This window comes from Copadichromis virginalis, linkage group LG12, assembly GCF_057382275.1.
Source record: "Copadichromis virginalis isolate Kocher_CV1m ecotype Utaka linkage group LG12, C_Virginalis_male_GT1.1, whole genome shotgun sequence".
Lineage (NCBI taxonomy): Eukaryota > Metazoa > Chordata > Actinopteri > Cichliformes > Cichlidae > Copadichromis > Copadichromis virginalis.
The window spans coordinates 37441201-37459504 of NC_140629.1; the positions used below are offsets into that span (position 1 = coordinate 37441201).

General features: G+C 41.4%; 1 protein-coding gene across 4 annotated transcripts in view; it reads left to right on the forward strand.

Moving 5' to 3' along the window:
* The window catches only part of cfap299 (cilia and flagella associated protein 299), a 97725-nt gene that overhangs the window by 1484 nt on the left and 77937 nt on the right, over positions 1-18304 (forward strand). For 3 of the 4 annotated variants that reach the window (XR_014923423.1, XM_085476397.1, XM_085476400.1), the window contains exon 2: positions 858-1000. Coding sequence is in view for 3 of the 4 variants with exons in the window: in XM_085476397.1 (XP_085332523.1) it covers positions 858-1000 (143 nt within the window). In the remaining variant the exon portion in view is untranslated. The remainder of the gene's footprint in view (positions 1-857; positions 1001-18304) is intronic. The other variant, XM_085476399.1, reaches the window with a different exon arrangement.

The following is an 18304-nucleotide window of genomic DNA, read 5'->3' on the forward strand; positions in this document are numbered from 1 at the left end:
AGATTCTTCCCTGTGTTGTGACACAGCACACTCAGCCCAGGTCATCTGGAATGTGTAGTTGTGTTGAAAAGGGCCAAATCTGGATAAATCCACTAATTATGAACCCATTTATCACAGATCATGTTATTCCGGTCTTCTCTCTGAAATGCCGTATATTACAAAGGGATTTCCACCTTAGCTGATTAGTGTAGATCCTGGTGTGTTCGCTCAAATCATCTGTTTGAGTGGATTTTCAGGCCAATTTTAGGACCAGCAAAGGTCTGAGACTCATTTCTGGTCAGCCACATCAAAGCTGAAGGAAAATATAACTTTTCCTCTTGGGTGCGGACACAGGCCCGGCTGCTGGGATTTTGGGTATGAGGACATGTGGCAGAAGCTTTGATCTAACAAGCCACTGGGTTTGACGGCGAGATTTGGTTTTTAGATGATGACTTTATGGCTTTGCTTTAATGACAGCAGGTTTGCAAGTGACGATCGGAATAATGTAGCTAAAAATCCCTGCTGACATACATTAATGCTCACACTTACAACAGAAATAGATCTGGAAATAGGAATGAAATCATCCTGAACCCATAAAACTAAAAATGTGGTGGTGTCGGAGAGCAGGTCATCGCTTCCATACTTTTAGGCAGGGCAGTGAAATGACACCTTTCAATCGAAAGACAAGCGTGACAAGTAAATCCTAAAAACCAGCTGAGAAAATTTCAAGTTTTATCTGTCAGTACTCTTGTGGTGATTAGTGAGTTGAGAGGCCACAATTTGTAAATTCGGCACTGCAAACGTCTGACAATATCCAGCCTTGACTGTAAAGCATGCTCCCTCTTCTTCACTGATTCTTCTTCTGTTCTCATCTCAAGCAGAAGGAGTTGGCCCTTAAGCTGGTGGAACACGGCCACAGGGGCACGGTCCTGAGCAGGGAGGAATTTGAGGAGAGGAAAGCAGCTGTGCAGGCTGCAGAGGCTGCAAAGAGCAACGCTTTCTACGACAGGAGCCGGCCAGTGTGAGTTAACTTCTCACTGACCCCACTGTGCTGTCTGAGGTGTTGTCCTTACGACTGACCAGGAGAGACAGATTCACACAAAGCACCAGTTAAATGCTAGAAGAGGTTGGGTTATATTTGGAAAATTAAATGAGGCTGTTTACAGTCCGAATGTGGTCAGAGGATTTTAAAATCAGTCACAGTGGAAAGGGGAAAAAAAAGTTACTGTTCTGTAGTTCATTATATTCACTTCTCATTTAGTGTGAAAGAATAATATTTTAGTTGAGTGATCCTCAGTCTCTTCCTTGGGTCTTTTTCTGTAGTTGCGGTTGAAGCCAGGGGGCTCCCCGTGAATCAGTTTCTGTGCTTGAGCTGTTTCCATTCCTAACCAGATCTTATATCACGAGCCATATTTTTGTCAAAGTACCAACTTTTCTGTGTAAACAGTGTCACAGCTCACGTCAAGCAAATTTATTTGTCTTTACTGTTGGGGTGTTTCACATCGTTTCAGATTTGCAGGGGTGCATAATGAGAAGGAAAACCTAAGCTCCATCTGGTGGACTTTGATCCCTTGTTAAAGCAATAATATGTAACTATTTTCTTTTTAAAATAACAACTTCAAAATCATTTTGATGGTACACTGACTTGTAATAGGGCGAGCGGCTTCTCTTTCAACGCCTGCTCTGGCAGTATGTAACGTGGGTGAGTGGGTACAAACCTCCGAGAGAACTGTGTTGCCAAGAACACTGAGAGCGGAGCTCAGCAGATCAGCTACCGAAGACACGGTGCCCAGCAGCAGACGACTGGTGGAACAAGAGGAAGCGGCGTGCAAGAAAGCTTTAGAGGGGTAAACTGATCGGGCTTCTATAGAAGTTTAAGATTAGCGCAACCAGGTTAGCTAGTCCTGTGTTTGTTCCAGCCAAATTTTGTTCACTGTATAATAAATTATACCCGCTCCAGCTAAGATTAAACACACAAAAGGAAACAAGGAGCTATTTAGCTTTCTAATGACCAAAGCTTGGCTCAATAACAACTTGCCGGACTCAGCATTTTAGCTTGATTCGTCTTTTTCAAGTGGGCCAAGACTTGAAGTCTGGGAAAAACAGATGATGGCGGGTCTGCACATGTAGGTTGGTGCAAGAACTGCGCTGTGATTAACAACTGTTCAGTAGTAGAGAAATATATTACAGTCAAATACCCACCGCTGTGTCTTGTTTGATGTTTGGCTGCGTTAGCAAAGTCAGGATGTACTCCAGTGTATGAACAGGGATTATTTATTATATATACTGTTTTTTTTTTCTTTTTTCTTAGACATAAGCTCCATCTGTTGGGTTAGCTTACTGTTGTTTTTACACATATCTTGACAGATACGGTAGTAGAATTAAAACTTCCACAAGGAAAGAGCTTTTTAAAACCTTATGTTGGCACCAAACCTTTAGTTTTTTAATTTTGGGGCGATCGTGGCTCAAGAGTTGGCAGTTCGCCTTGTAATGGGAAGGTTGCCTGTTCGAGCCCCGGCTCCAACAGTCTTGGTCGTTGTGTCCTTGGGCAAGACACTTCACCTGTTGCCTACTGGTGGTGGTCAGTGGCGCCAGTGTCCGGCAGCCTTGCCTCTGTCATTGTGCCCCAGGGTGGCTGTGGCTACAATGTAGCTTGCCATTACCAGTGTGTGAATGGGTGGATGACTGAATGTGTAAAGCGCTATACAAATACAGGCCATTTACCATTTAATACGAACCATAAGTAACCGAATAAAGGTCATGTTTTTATTAAGGCTTTAAACCAGACATTAATTTAGGTGATGTCAAAGTGGCTTTGTCCATCCATGGTGTCTCTGGCTGGATCCATTCTACCCTTGTTCAACATATATTTTGGCTAAACCACCAAGGCACAGCATCCATGGCAGCAGACATCTACACATGCACCAGTAAGTTCTGCTTAACACCAACAACAGGTGGAGCTTTTAGACTGTTACTGAGCAAAACTCTAAAAACAAAACAAAGTACTGTAGCTCTCAGCAATTTTGTTTGTGGCAGATGATGGTTGTCAGTATTTCGAACCTCACCAGTCTGACTGGGTGTTCATCAGTATAAAGCTACTTGCATTTAATCACACTGTGTATTCATGCAGTAGTGTTCAGAAGGAAAGTACCAGTTTGTTTTTCTCAAATGATGGAGATGGTGTGCAGGTACAATTACACATGAGGACACAAGTATTTGCCCCTCACTATTAATAATAAATGTTTGTCCTTCTTTAACAGAGCAAGAGATTTTTAACATAGCACTTTGAAACATACTTTCTTTAGAAAGCATCAATTATTTCTGTTATTTCTGATTGATTTCAGACAAAAAAAATACCAGGGCCAATGTTATAAGGGATCGTTAGCTATTTTTAGCCATAGCACAAACCGCTGGCATGCAATGATATTCTTTAATTTTGCAATGCTCTAATCTATAAAATCAAGTTAAGACTAAGGGATTTTTTTTCTCCAATTTACGTAGTATCAAAACTTCAGCAAGAGTTTGAGATGTCACTTGAGAAAGCATCATGTTAAACACAAACGAAATCAGCAGAAAATGCATATACAAACTTATCACAGTGTTTTCAAGTGTCAAGAACTGAAGCGAGAAGTATAATCAGAAATTCAAAGAGAGCCACACAGTGCAGCACCAGTCTGGCAGAGGTAGGAAGCAAAGATTTGAACGACTGGGGGAAAAAAGTGAGAGATGTGTCTAAAGACCCAAGAACATCTGCCAAGACACTAAATTACTTAGCCAAGTTGTAAATTGTAGTCTCAAAGGAGACAATCATTGGCACCCTGCACAGTAAAAAAAAACAAAACAACTCCACTTCTGCAAAAGAGATGCCTTCAAGCCAGACTGAAGTATGCTAAGGACAACCTGAAGACAGATTATATATACTGGAAGTCTGTCCTTTGGTCAGATGAGGTGAAACTAGAGCTCTTTGACCCCAGAGACAATGTTTACATTTGGAGAAAGAAGGAAGAGATGTACAACCCAAAGGACACCATCCTCACAGTGAAACGCTGTAGAGATGCTCAAGTGTGCCTGGAACACCTTGAATTCTGTCAGGGTGGAAGGAATCGTGAAGAAAGAAGGATTCTGAAAGAAAAACTCAAGCAGTCAGTAGCAAAACTGGCTCTGGGTCATTTCTTTATCCTCCAACACAACAGTGAGAATGTCACTCCCTCCAGAAGACCAAAGTTAAAGTTACTGACCGGCTTGCACAAAGCCCTGATTTAAATCCCATTGCAAATTTGTGGGGTGAACTGAAGACCAAGGTCCATGCCAGAAGATCATCAAATGTTGAGGAGCTTGAGAGATTTGCCAAAGAAGAATGGATTTGCTCAGGAGGCGTGTTTGAGAGACTTGTCGAAAACTGCAATAAATGACTGCAGGCTGTTATTCAACAAAAAGGATTCACACTTGAGTATAAGCATCAGGGGGGTAATAATTTTAACCCTGCTAATTCTTGGTTTTTCTGAAAAAGAAATCTTCATTGGGGGGCTAATAATTTTGTCCTCATCTGTAAAAAAAAAAAATACAAATGAAGCAAGCAGTAACTTGACTTTGTCTGATATCAACTGAAAAATTATTATGTTGACATAGACTTACTGTTTTTGAACCGCAACTGTATATGAGTCATGTTTTGTTTTGTTTTTTAATTTATGCATCATAGGTCACTATATCGTTTAGATTCTCCCTGTGGCTATGAGACACAATTTCTGTCTTCCTGAATGAACCATGTGTTGGAAAGGAAATGCATTTTTGGCAGAAGTTCTGCACTGTTAATAAAAGCCTGACAGGTTGTAAAATTAGATTTTTTTTCCTTATAGCTCTGATTTGCATGGCTGCATTTTTTTTTAGCACTTTATATTATTTTAAAAAGACAGAGAAAATGAGACCAGCTCATCAACTTCACATCCTCTGACTTTTGTTTGAACAAGGTCTCCCTGTCTGTTTAAATTTAGATATAAAAAATAATCTTAACAAAAATAAGCCAAAACTACAAACTGAAGTCCTCTATATACTGCCCGGGATAGTGATCACACAGATATTTGATAAAGCCAAGTGTTTGTGGTGTCTACTTTGATGACAAGCCAGACAGGTAACATCATACACACACACACACACACACACACACACACACACACACACACACACACACACACACACACACACACACACACACACACGAGTATCCAAACATTTACCTGCTAGGTGTTGAATTTGATTGAACCCTCAGATGGTTATCCAAACGTGCAGATGTCTCGTCGTTCCCCCTCCCCATGGCCCCCTAAACATCAGTGACACTCGTGAAATGGGAGCCTCCACACCTGCAGTTACAGTGATATTAGGGCACAAAGCCTTTCATCTTGTCCCAACAGGATCCACGGAAATGTTGTACTGGAACATTGGGATGTTATACACACAGTAGTCTGTTCCCTTTCCAAGAGCTACATCCATGAAACCGTTTCCAAAGGCTGTGATCATATTTGTAAGCTCTTAACAGTGTTTGGACTACAGAATTGGATTCTTCACATTATCCAATCAGACCGATTTTAAATGAATACTCCAAGGACGATTGATCTTTGTAAAAGCTTTTGTTTTTAAGCGGCTCTGAGAGATTTCTAGCTTGCTTCTTCTTAGAGGACAGCAGCTGTTGTCAGCTTGGATTTACAACACTTAGAATGGATTATGTCCCGTAGTCACCGTGGAAAAAAACCCATCTCCCTGTCCATGAAGTGTTCTTAAAGGATTCATTCAGCATAATCAGCTTCTCAGCTGTTGATTCATATGTTGACTGTGTTTCAAACAACTGTCTCTTCTTTCTTTTTCTTTTTTTGTAAGAGCTTTGAGAGCAAAAGGAGGCAAGGAGGAGCTTATATTGTAAAGTTGACCGTACTGTCACCCATTAGTTTGCTTGAAGGCTTGAGTCAGCAAGCCTTCTGCGTTTTGGCTATTGCCATCTTGTTTATTTTAAACCAGGTGTCACGTCAGAGTTGACATAAACTCATAAATTCAGCTGGAAAATGGTTACTGGGTACTTATGGTTAGACTTCTTTTACCACCACAGAAGTTTCCTGATGTTGTGCATTAGAATGTACTGCCCAACATCCACACTTCTGCATTGGCTTCACTTTTTTTTCAAAGGTTTAGAGAGTACTTTGTTCATTTAGGTCCCAGTTACAAAGGCCTTGAGACTGGTCAGCAACCGTCTGGTAACCACTGGTTGCTAGGACAAAATGTGTATTCCCAAACCAGTAGTTGATTGGCTGCTGGAGAATTCTGTCTGTTTCCAGGTGAACTTGGTCGCAATGAGGGTGCTACACAAAAAGCACTCCTTGTGATTGCTTCGGTTGTTCGCAGATTTCTGCAGTTGCACAGAAGACTGATCTGCAAACACTCATTGTTTACTCTCTTTACTCTCTTTGCTTACCTCTAATGAAACATGGAGAAGTGTGATGCAGTATGCAAACATTTACTTTCAAAGTTGTCTTACACCAAATGTGTTGTTGCTGCATTCAGCATATTTCAGTAGGTGCAACTTTTACTTTAAATGTGAGCATTCAAATTTCTGGTTTGCAACACACTATTTCAAGTTTCACTACTTTTTGGCGAGGTGTTTGCGAGTGTTGGCAGACTTGTGATTGCAGCAACATGCTAGCAACCAAAGTAATCGCAATGATGTTTTTGGCACATTTTATATCAAGTTGAGCAATCAGTTACACACTAGCGACTGTCTGCAATCTCCAGCAATCACTTGGTCCAACTGGTCATGGAATACAAACTTTTACACACACATACACACAACTGCCTCTGTAAATAATGGGCCATAGCTGAAATACGCCTCACTCATACATTTTATGCCATATTTTTCTGAGCTGACTTAACTCTAGCAAATGATTTTTTTTTTAATCCCGTCAAAGGTATTTAACAGACGTGTTACATTATTTCAAAAAGAAAACTCTCCATGTGGGATCTGATTCTGTTCTCTGTCAGTGATAGCTTATAGCAACGTTAATGTTAATTTTATTGCATTAAATTTAATCCTTAAATAATCATCTGCTGTATCAGCTGTCTTTGAAGTTTTCTCACACTTTTATTAGTCAGTGTCTGACCCACTCCGGTGCCAACAACCTATAGCTGACTGAGCACCTTTTCACCCCCCTCACGTATGTCTTTTGAACTGATTAACAGCTTTCATAGCTTTCCCACACTTGGAAATTTGACATCCTGTAAAAGACCTTGACATGACAGAAAAAGAGCTGTACATCATTTACAAACTTTCCCCATCAAAGTTGCACGTCTGAGCTGCGTCCCCCTCTCTGTCTAAATGCAGATTTCTCTTTCCTCTGTGGTTTTTCTGATTGGATTTCCACCACACAGACCCCTTGACCTCCTGTTGTGGTCAGATTGTGAAAACATGGGCCCCAGGATGCAAAGTACCACCTGCAATGTGGCTGAACACAATCAGTGCAAGGCTCTGAAAAACGACTTTGGCAACAAAGACTGGCAGCAGCACGGTAAACAGAATAAATGTAGTTGTTGGCTGAAAAAGAAATTGTTTTTCCGTATTTTCAACAAATCACTTCTGTTTGCTTCAAACATGTGTTCTTTCCTAAAGATTTCTGCACCTGCATGCTTCTCTCATGGCACTTGGTAGCCATGCTGTTTTGGGAATGCCTTTTGCCTTCTCTGCAGGCTTTAACCTATGTCTCCCAAGGCATGTCTTTTTTCACAGTTCTGTCACTACTCTGTTTTCTCCCCCCTTCCTTTCTCTTCTCTTCAGCCTCCCTGGGCTCTCTTAGAGACCTTTAGTGCCTGCAGGTGTATAAATAGAGCTGTTTTCAATTAAGGCCTAACCTCAACTATAGCGTGCATCTGATCAATGAATGCCCCTGCACCTGTGGTAATAAAATACCAGGGGAGTGGAGATAGTGCAGTGAATGCTAATCAGATGTTGCCCTGTTGTTGCCCTGTCTCATTTTTTAGAACAACAGGCTCCTCCTGACTGCTTGGCTGTGAAAGAGGGGGGCTTTGCCAACACATCACAAAAAAGACTGAACAAAAGAGCTGCTGCTCTCATCAGACATAAATGAAATTCAATATGTGATTTGGAAAAGGAAACTTGGATGAATGGGATGCTTAGTGAGCTGTATGGATGTTTGGCTTGGGGGAAACCAAAGGCGTTATCAGAATTTGCAAATAGTTTTAGTCTCCTGGCTTTGATTGGTGGTTCCATTTTTTGATGTTAAAATAGATTTGTTAAAGGGAAAGTTTCCCACAAGATCAAATGTACGTATTTTGTCTCTGGTATGTAGTGTTATTTCTCCATTTATATAGATTATTTGGTTGTCAGTTGCTTAGTTTTGGAGATAACTGACTTGAATCTTGAATATAAGGGATCTAAATGGCAAACATGTCCCTGTGCAGAAGTAAACATGATCTAACCACGATGCATGGCTGTCAGATTATTTCATTTATATCTCTGGCTTCATAGATTTTGAAAAAAAGATAGTGAACAACAACTTATTGAAGTTCCAAAAGAAACTTCTCTTTGTAAATGTAGAAATCTTTTTAAAGTAGGCTTCCTTGAACTCTGTGCTGGTGACTGAGTTGGGCTTTTAGGGAGAGGCAAATGCACTCCTCTGTAAAGGAAATGGGTGTGCTTGATTTTATGACATGAAATAAAAGAGAGCTTTGCAGTGGAAACGAATGCAAAAAGCAATATTTTTATCCCAAATGTCTTGTTTTCTTTATATTGGAAGTTATGGTTAATTAAATTAAAATCAGATGAATAGCCCAGCCCTACCCCTTACTGTACCTCTCACCATGTGAAGGCAAGTAAAGAAGCTCCAACATGAAGCTGCTAACAAGATTTGTAGATACTTTTTTTGTGTGCTTTCTGGAGAGAGACATTTGTGCTGAATTTGTATTCTTAATCCAGTTCACGCCAAAAGGAACTATTATAGCGAAGCTGGCCTTTTAAGATCCTATCCAAATAGTTCAGTTAATGAATATGTAGTGTTGTGTTCTTTATCAAATATTCGTACTCATATCATCAACCTGCTGCACTTTGGAAACTGCTTTGTGTTTAATGTGTGCAGAATACATCCATGTCTGGGGTCTTAGTGTTGCATTTTGCATCAGGCAGGACTAACATTTGACATAAATTCAGAGACAAACAAGAGGAGCAGCAGAGCGCTGCTGAACAGACGTGAGGCCTCGGTTTCCCTCCGCTCTGGCTCTGACTCGGGCTCAGAAGTCCATGTCAGCATATGTCCTGACCTCGCGTGCTCACGGCAGTCCTGCGAGGTTTCCATCAGGCTCCCCGCGATCTTCCTACAGTCCAAACCACAGCCACGCTCATTGTCCATTGTGCTGCTACGTTTTTACAGTCTGCCTCAAGAATTCTGCGCTCTCTAACTCTCTACTCTATATTAAAAGTGAGCTATCATTTGTGGTGCCAAGTAAAACCAGTGCCACGAACACGCACACTGCACATTTCACTGCGGATCCAACCTCCAGATACTTAGCAAAAATAAGTTTGTGTATGTGACTGACATGAGAAGCCTCACAAAGCTGATCCCAAACTCTCTTTTTTTTTTTTAAGAGAGCCAAACCCCCCGCCACTCTCCTCCACTGCTACTCTGGTGAGGGCCCTTGGGCGACGAGGTTTTGCAGTCTCTATTACATGTGCTGTCAAGCCAATTGCCTTGCTTGCACTTTGTGATTTTGGACGGGTGTGTAAATTTGGAGCTCTCCACTGCAAGAGCTGTCCAGAGACAGACATCCTGCAAGGCTTAAGCTTGCCACCACATCCCTTCATGCACCTCACAAATGAAAATATATGCCACTTTTTAACCAGCTGGTGCAAAAGATAATAAATAACAAGCTGTCATTTGACCGAAATGTTTCCACATTTTCTTTTCGTGTATCATATTAATGATTAATAAAACAGATGTACCTGCTTACTGCTACTTGTAACACAGTGCATCAAAGTGTTGTCACTCGCTTGCTTTCCTGGAGTTTTCCAAACAAGCCAAATTTTAACAATAATACTCTGAGAGTATTTAGTGTTTTACATATATTTCCATTAGTGTCCATGTCAACATTTGCAAAAGAGATGACGGCAAATTTTAAATTCTGTAACTTTAATATCCTAACACATTGCTGTTGTAGTTTAAAAAATAGAGTGAAGCATAGGAAAAGTTTAGCTACCTTAAATAAATATATAGTTATATTTAAAACAATACTTTTATTATTCTGTGCAAACAAATTGCTTTAAAGCTATAGAAAACAGTGATTCAGTCTCTGGTGATTCATAATATCTGACTCATAATATAGCTTAGCGGCCCTAATGATGTATACAAGTAGTTTTCTACATCATAAGGTCTTAGTATTTATGTATGCTATAGTTGGTGGAGTATTGTTATGGATTCATCAGGAAAGATCTGATGGAATTGCTTTAGTTTCCATCCATCCATCCATCCATCCATCTATCCATCCGCAGCTTGTTTGTGTCTGGGTCATAGGATTAGCAGTTTAAGCAAAGACTAATGGAGTGTCTAATTGTTTTAATTCAGTTTAGAAGATAAGCAAACTTAAATACCAGCTCCTGAGTAGTTACACTGCTAAATAAGAAGAAATTAAAAATAGAGCTCTGCAGGCTCCATTGTGGCACTGCTTTGCTTGAGTCAGTGCTAGCATGTCTACATATTGAAGCTCTCCACTGCCACTTGGAGGCACTGCCAAAGCATCAAGCAGCTGAAGTTCTACTCTTAATTATGTTTGTGTTGGTTGTGTTACAGAGAAGACGAAGAGTTTCTTAGAAATAGTCTACTTGCTTGTTGGTGTGATTCCTATTATCCTTCTCTTTGGGTAGTTTCAGTAGAAGTGCAAATGGACACCAACACAGGACCATAAATCTGCTGTAAAAAAGTTGGTGCTAAGGAAATTCTTCACTAATCAGCAGCTGAAATTGGTTGAAAAATAGTTTTAAATGATTTCATATGTGTTGCTTTGGATTACAGTGTAAGCTAATAAGCTGATGAGGAAGAAACCACATTGCTGACATGTGCACTGCAGAAAGTCATTCAAGGATGAGAGCTCGCCCTCTCATTTTAGGACTAACAATTGGGTAGATTTTCCAAAACTTTCACGTTTCCTGTTGCTCTCTTTAAATCTACACATCGGATTCAAATTCAAAACATGGATTTGAATCATTGTAGTCTTACTCTTTTTCTGTTGTTGTTTGGAGGACATTATCCTTCACTGATTACAGAGGATTTGCTTTGTATGTTTCCCAAATGGAATACATCTTAATATGAGCTCCGCTGAAAAGAAATGACAATGACTCCTTTGATCCACATTTAGAAACAAGTACTTTTTAGGCAGGCGGTACACAATATGTAACCCCCACAACTCCGAAAGCCAAAGTGGCCACAGTATACAAAGAAAAGTCAGGTATAATATCATGTATGCCACATGTGTAACTGATACATTCAGCTCATTGTAATCAGAGGTGACAGAGGATTTTATAAACCCCCCCAAAATAAAGTAAATTGTCATGCTGTGTGGAATTTCCCTTGACGTCCACCAGCCCAAAATAATATTTTCCATAAGATACATTTTCCCAATCATGCCGAGGAAAAATATTCTGGTACAGTATGTGTTGTTTCTAAAGAAATCACTGTACTATTGAAAGTTCCCATCTGTTACACTGTTGAAAGCTGCAGGCTAATGAAATCTTCAATCTGCTAATCTTTCCTAAGAATAAAATAAGGAATTATTCTATAGCACCACATCTGTTACCTGTCATTGGATCAAATTCTCGTCCAGTGGCTGCATATTTATTTGCAAACCAGTGATTCCAAATTAAGGTGGAATGCTACTCCACTTTTCCAGAAAGAACTTTTTAATGACAGTCAATGGTGGGAAATATTTCCTGTAGCAACTTTTCACACATGAAAGACAGTTAGCTGTAGATCAAATTTATTGAGTGTGATAAAATTTCACAAGCCTAGAATAAAACAAAACAAATGTTATAAAATCAATAAAAATTAGGATTCAAAGTTTTTTTTAAGAATAGAGTCATTATTTTAAAAAATAGGACGTAAAGAAAATATACTGAAGGGAAAGATATGGGCTTTAACCAATTAATTTAAGCATGTTACAGTATTCTTGGTCTTATCTTAAACTATCGTATCTTCTGTTAAAAATGACAAATTATTTGTGGATGTCATCACTTACAGTATATTATTTTCCCAGAAAACTTGTTTGGTTTTTTTTCTCATCCTGTCAGCTCCGAAGTCCACTTATTTAAGTTTCTTCTGTCAGACTTTCTGCTGTTTTCTTGCATTAGACGTACTCTCTTACAATGCTGTTACCATTTTCTCCACTTGAGCTAGAGGTAAACATGTTTTCCTAAATAAAGAAATGGGTGCAGGGCAGTATATGGGTAGCATGTTCATGCTACTGCAGATGCCTGTTGGTTTTGATTTGCTAGCTTGCGTATAGTGGAAAGAACAAAATAGGCCAGTGGGGAGTTCCGGTGAATATGGTAGGCTAGAAGACGTGCTTTCACTGTGCTCCCGCTCCCACCTGTACTTATCACAGTGTAATGCGCACTACTGTCTATATTTTTACCTAAACTAGTGACTGAGAGCTTTGGGAATACTCAGCAGTCCTAAATACGCTTTTTGGAAGTTAAATAATGTCGAAGCAGACGAAGATACAATCTCGAAAGACCACGGCCGTCGTGATGAACAATGCTAGCCAAACTGACATGCTAGTAGCAATGGGCGACCAGCCCTCGCCCCCGGTGGACACCGCAACTCTCGTCCGTGAGGTGACCGATAGCATCAGTGAGGTAATTGACCAAAAACTGTCTGCACTGTCGGGGACACTGGAGAAAATTTCGTCCTCGCTGGAAAATGTCTCCAAACGCGTCACGGAGGCAGAGCAGAGAATCTCAGATATGGAAGATGGGGTGACTGACCTCGCGGGGAGGCTGGCTGAAGCGGAGGGGAGGATTAAGGTTATGGCAAAAGGTTTGGACGACTTAGAGAACCGCAGCAGGCGCGACAATATTCGCATCATTAACCTGAAAGAAGGTGCGGAGGGTGAGAGCCCTACTCAGTTTTTCGAGGCTTGGCTGCCTGCCACACTCGGGCTGAGACACAGCTCCGCGGGTAAAGCCCGCATTAAAGTTGACCGCGCACACCGGGGCCTCGGCCCGCGGGGTGCTCACCCCAGGCCGGTGATCATCAAGCTCCACAACTCCGGAGATAAACAGCGGATTATGGCTGCAGTGAAAGCGGCCCCCGAACTCCACCACGACGGGCAGCGGATCTTCATACATCAGGATTTCTCCTACGCGATCCGTGAGAAACGACGGGGATTTAATGCTTCTTGCCGTGCCTTAATCGACAAGGGCATCCGCTTTAGGATGCGCTATCCAGCGACGCTTGTGCTGACTTACAATGGCAATGAGCACAAGTTTGAATCGCCTAAAGATGCACAAAGTTTCATCAATACGCTGGATTAATAGATGCTTGCCCCGTACAAACTGTGGCACTGCCGGACTTAACTGGGACCGTGTCATTGGACGCCTGAGTCCGCAGCGTTTAACGCAGTTTGAGGAGGCAGAGACGGTTTAACGGGGGAAATAGCCTAATTGTTTACTCAGTCTCTAATTTTGATTCACAACTGACAGTAACCCGATTCCATTCAGGTTTGGGGAGCGGGGGCGGGGTTTTGCTTTGTTTTTTTTTTTCTCTTTTTCTTGTCTTCTCTCTCCTTCTCTCCCGTGGAGTGAAACTTCTTTTGGCTGCACTGGGCTTGTGACACCACCCGGTGGGTGGCATTTTCATTTTTGTTTGTTTCTTGTTTGTCTGTTTTTAGTCCGTGATACCTTGACGTTTATCTTAATTCTGTTATTGTATGCAATTTGTTGTGTGGGTGAAGGTTCCTTTGCCATCTTTTTGTGATGGTTTTGTTCATGTCAGCACGGCCGGTTCAGGCCATGGGTTAAGTCTTTCACATGTCTTTTATTATGATGGCTCTTTCTGTTTGCCTTGGGTTGACGATTCTTGTCCAATGACAGATTACTTTTGCAATGAGTAACACTAAAATTATTACTCTTAATGTCAAGGGAATTAACCACGTCATTAAGAGGCGCAAGATAATTTCCTTACTCAAAAAAGATAGAGTGCAGATTGCATTACTGCAAGAGACTCACCTCACAGATTCCGAACACCTAAAACTCAAACGTGATTGGGTGGGACAAATTTATTATTCCTCCTTTAACTCTAAAAGTAGAGGCGTCGCAATATTGGTCCATAAAAATCTACCATTCACGCTACATACTATTGTAAGGGATACGGACGGACGATTTATTTTGATTACTGGGCTTCTATATGGGGAATTAATTCTATTGGGAAGTGTTTATGCACCAAATACTTTTGATAGATCGTTCTATTCAAATTTTCTGGCAAAAACCTCCCCTGTGTGTCCGAACCACGTAATAATTGGTGGGGATTTTAACTGTGGCTTGAATCCTGAAACTGATTATAATCCACCAAAATCTCAACCATCTTCAAAAATGGCAAAGGCTACAACGGACCTCTGTTCAGATCTTGGTCTCTTTGATGCTTGGAGAGTTTGTAATCCACATGTGAAGGACTTCACATTTTTCTCACGCCCCCATTTTTCCTTTTCCAGAATTGACTACATGTTTGTTTCTGGATCTGTCCTTGACAGAACTCGGGGCTGTCTGATCCGCACATGTGCGCTTTCGGACCACTCATCAGTTTCAATGGAGCTATCACCACCTTATTATGACCCTTCGTCTAGACATTGGCGGCTAAACCCAGCTCTCCTTAGTGACCCTAAATTTGTAAAGTATTTAGAAGATCAGTGGGAACTCTATCTTTCTACAAATGACTTACCGGGGGTTAGTGCTTCTACTCTATGGGAGGCGGGTAAGGCATTTCTCAGGGGCTCCGTTATCTCTTTTACCTCGGCAAAAAAGAAGAGCAACTTAGCCAAACAATTAGTGCTTGAACGCGATATCACTGACTTGGAGAGGGAGTTTAAGAAATCCTCGTCTATTTCTGTGCTTCGGAAGTTGGATGCAGCTAGATCGGCCCTGGACCAACTGTTAACTCAGAAAGCGGAAACTGCAATATTCTATGCGAAGCATAGATTATTTGAATCAGGCAACAAACCTGGACGCTTGCTCGCCCGACTTGCCCAAGGGAAACGGGGCTCTTATGCAATACCCTCTCTAAAAGATAAGGCAGGTGTCTTACAGTTTGAGGCTAAACTTATCAGCAAAATAATGAAAGAGTTCTATCAAGACTTATATTCCCCTGAGTGTCAAAATACTGTAGACGCCAGGAAACTGTTTCTTGACACTGTTAACCTCCCTATACTGTCAGAGGAAAGTCGATTGGATCTTTGCAGCCCTATCAGGGTGCAGGAGGTCTTGGATGCAATTAAATCCTTACAGAGCGGGAAGGCTCCGGGCCCTGATGGGTTTGGGCCAGAGTTTTATAAAAAAATGGCCAAACATGTGGCGGGTCCTTTGTTGGGAATGTATACAGAATCTATTGAGAGGGGCGTGCTTCCACCCACCCTAAACCTTGCCCATATATCCCTGATCTTAAAGAAGGATAAACCCGCGGATCTGTGTACATCCTACAGACCTATAAGTCTACTTAGTGTGGATTGTAAGATTCTGTCCAAAATTTTATCCAGACGTTTAGAGGAGGTTCTGCCGGTTCTGATAAAGCCTGACCAGACGGGATTCGTCAAGAATAGATACTCCCGCTCCAATGTCCACCGACTCATAAATGTTGCGCAGTTCTCTCAGAACACCAATTATAGGGCTCTTGCGATCTCTTTGGATGCTGAGAAAGCATTTGATCGGGTGGAGTGGGAATATCTATTTGATGTTTTGGACAGGTTTGGTTTGGGATCTGAATTTGTCAAGTGGGTCAAACTGCTGTATGGGGCCCCAGCTGCAAGGGTCTTGGTTAATGGCTCGGTCTCGGATGTCTTCCCACTGGGTAGGGGAACGCGGCAAGGATGCCCCCTCTCTCCCCTGTTGTTTGCACTTGCTTTGGAGCCACTGGCAGAGGCTATAAGAACTGATCCTGAGATCTGTGGGGTGACCTTGTCGAATACTGAATACAGGATTTCCCTTTATGCAGATGACGTGTTGCTCTTTCTCACTAAGCCAGAAACTTCTATTCCTGCACTGACACATATCATCAACCAATTTGGCCTCTTCTCAGGGTATAAGATAAATTATGATAAATCTGAAGCTTTGCCACTGGGTGACGGGGGGAGGTGGGACGCTCCTCCTAATTTCCCTTTCAGGTGGTCGACCACGGGTTTCACATATTTAGGTATCAGGGTGTCCGCAGACACAGCGGAGTTGTACAAGTTGAACTTCAAGCCGATTGTGGCCTCAATCAAGAATGACCTCAATAGGTGGTTTGACCTCCCCCTGTCTTGGACGGGTAGAATAAGTTTAATCAAGATGAATGTGCTACCCAGAATATTATACCCCATTCAAATGTTGCCTCTCAGGATCAACAGAAAAACATTCATAGAGATTGAGGGATGTCTTTCTAAATTCATATGGCGTGGGAAGAAATCTAGACTAAAGATACAGATTTTACAACTGCCCACGGATGAGGGGGGTCAGGCACTGCCTAACTTTTTATATTACTACTGGGCTTGCCATGCACAAATAATCTCAGGGTGGTTACATTCCTTCCTTCACCGGGGCGAACCATCGGTAGATGCCTGGTGCTGTGACCCTCTCTCACCTCTTAGTCTCTTATCCACTGACCTGGCGGACCTCCCTCTTGGTGTCAGAACTAATTCCGTCTTGATGCCCACTTTAAAGGTTTGGCGTGATATTACTGCCCACGTCGGAAGAAGAGGTTTCTCTAGTGCACTGCAGCCTCTAACTAGGAATAAAGCTTTCCCCCCGGGTATTGGCATTAATATATTTGATGATTGGTATTCCAAAGGTATAAGATTTATTTGTGATCTGTTCGAAAGGGGTAGTTTTATGGCCTTTAATCAAGTTCAAGTTAAGTATAATTTACCACAGAAACACTTCTTTGGATTCCTGCAAGTAAGGCATTATGTGAACTCCCTTAAATTTCCAGCCAATCAACCAGTTTTGAACCCTGTTGAAAGCTTTCTTCTCAAAGTTAACGAGGAAATGACTACAAAAAAGAAATTTATTTCTCTTTGTTATGGGAAATTGTTGTCTTTGAACTTTATAACCACTGACAAGGCCAGGGTTCGGTGGGAAACCGACCTCGAAGCTCAGGTTGGTGCGGAAGCATGGTCCAAAACTTTCAGATCTGCCATGAAATTGTTTCCCTGTAACAGACTAAAGGAAAGCCAGTACAGAATCTTACATAGACTACAGCGTACGCCGGAGTTCCTAAATAAAATTCACCCTCAGATTTCTGCTCTTTGTGTGAAGTGCAATACGGCTGTAGGGACCTATTACCACTGCATATGGCAATGTCCTTTAATTACTAGATTTTGGAAGAATATTGCTATAGAGCTTTGCTCTATTTTCCACCGAACGATCCCACTGAACCCTATGCTGTTCGTTCTGGGTCTATCTATAGAAGGGCTCTCTCTGTCTTCTGCACAGATGCTTTTGTTAAGTAAACTTCTACATTTGGCGAGGCGATGTGTACTGTTTCAATGGATTCAGAGACGGCCTCCTACTGTTACACAGTGGTACAGAGAACTGCTCAGGGTGCTGCCGATGGAGCGCCTCAGTGCCATCATAAAGGGCAATTGTAATGCATTCTGTAGCATATGGCAGCCTCTGCTTGATCACCTACCTCATGACCTTACTGTGCTATTACATAAAGGGGACTCGCAGTTTGTTTTTAAACACACTGATTAATGTCTGTGTTTTTCCCCCTTTTTTTTTTTTTTTTTTTTTTTAATTTATTGTTTCCCTTGACTTCGAATGTGAAACGCTTTACATATTTTGTCCCAGGCGTGTGTACTGGTAACTCATATACCTGCATTTGCTTTGTTTTTTTTTTTTGTTTTTTTTTTTTTTTGTGCTTGGCTGTGCTGACTTGTTGCTGTTCGTGTTGTTCTGACAAAATCAATAAATCATCGTTTCAAAAAAAAAAAAAAATAGGCCAGTGCACAACTTCATGAATCTGACAGTAATTTTGTGTATCTGCTTGTTTTTTGCAGGGTATGAACCTTTTTATTTAAATTATTTGGTGGTCCAAACTAC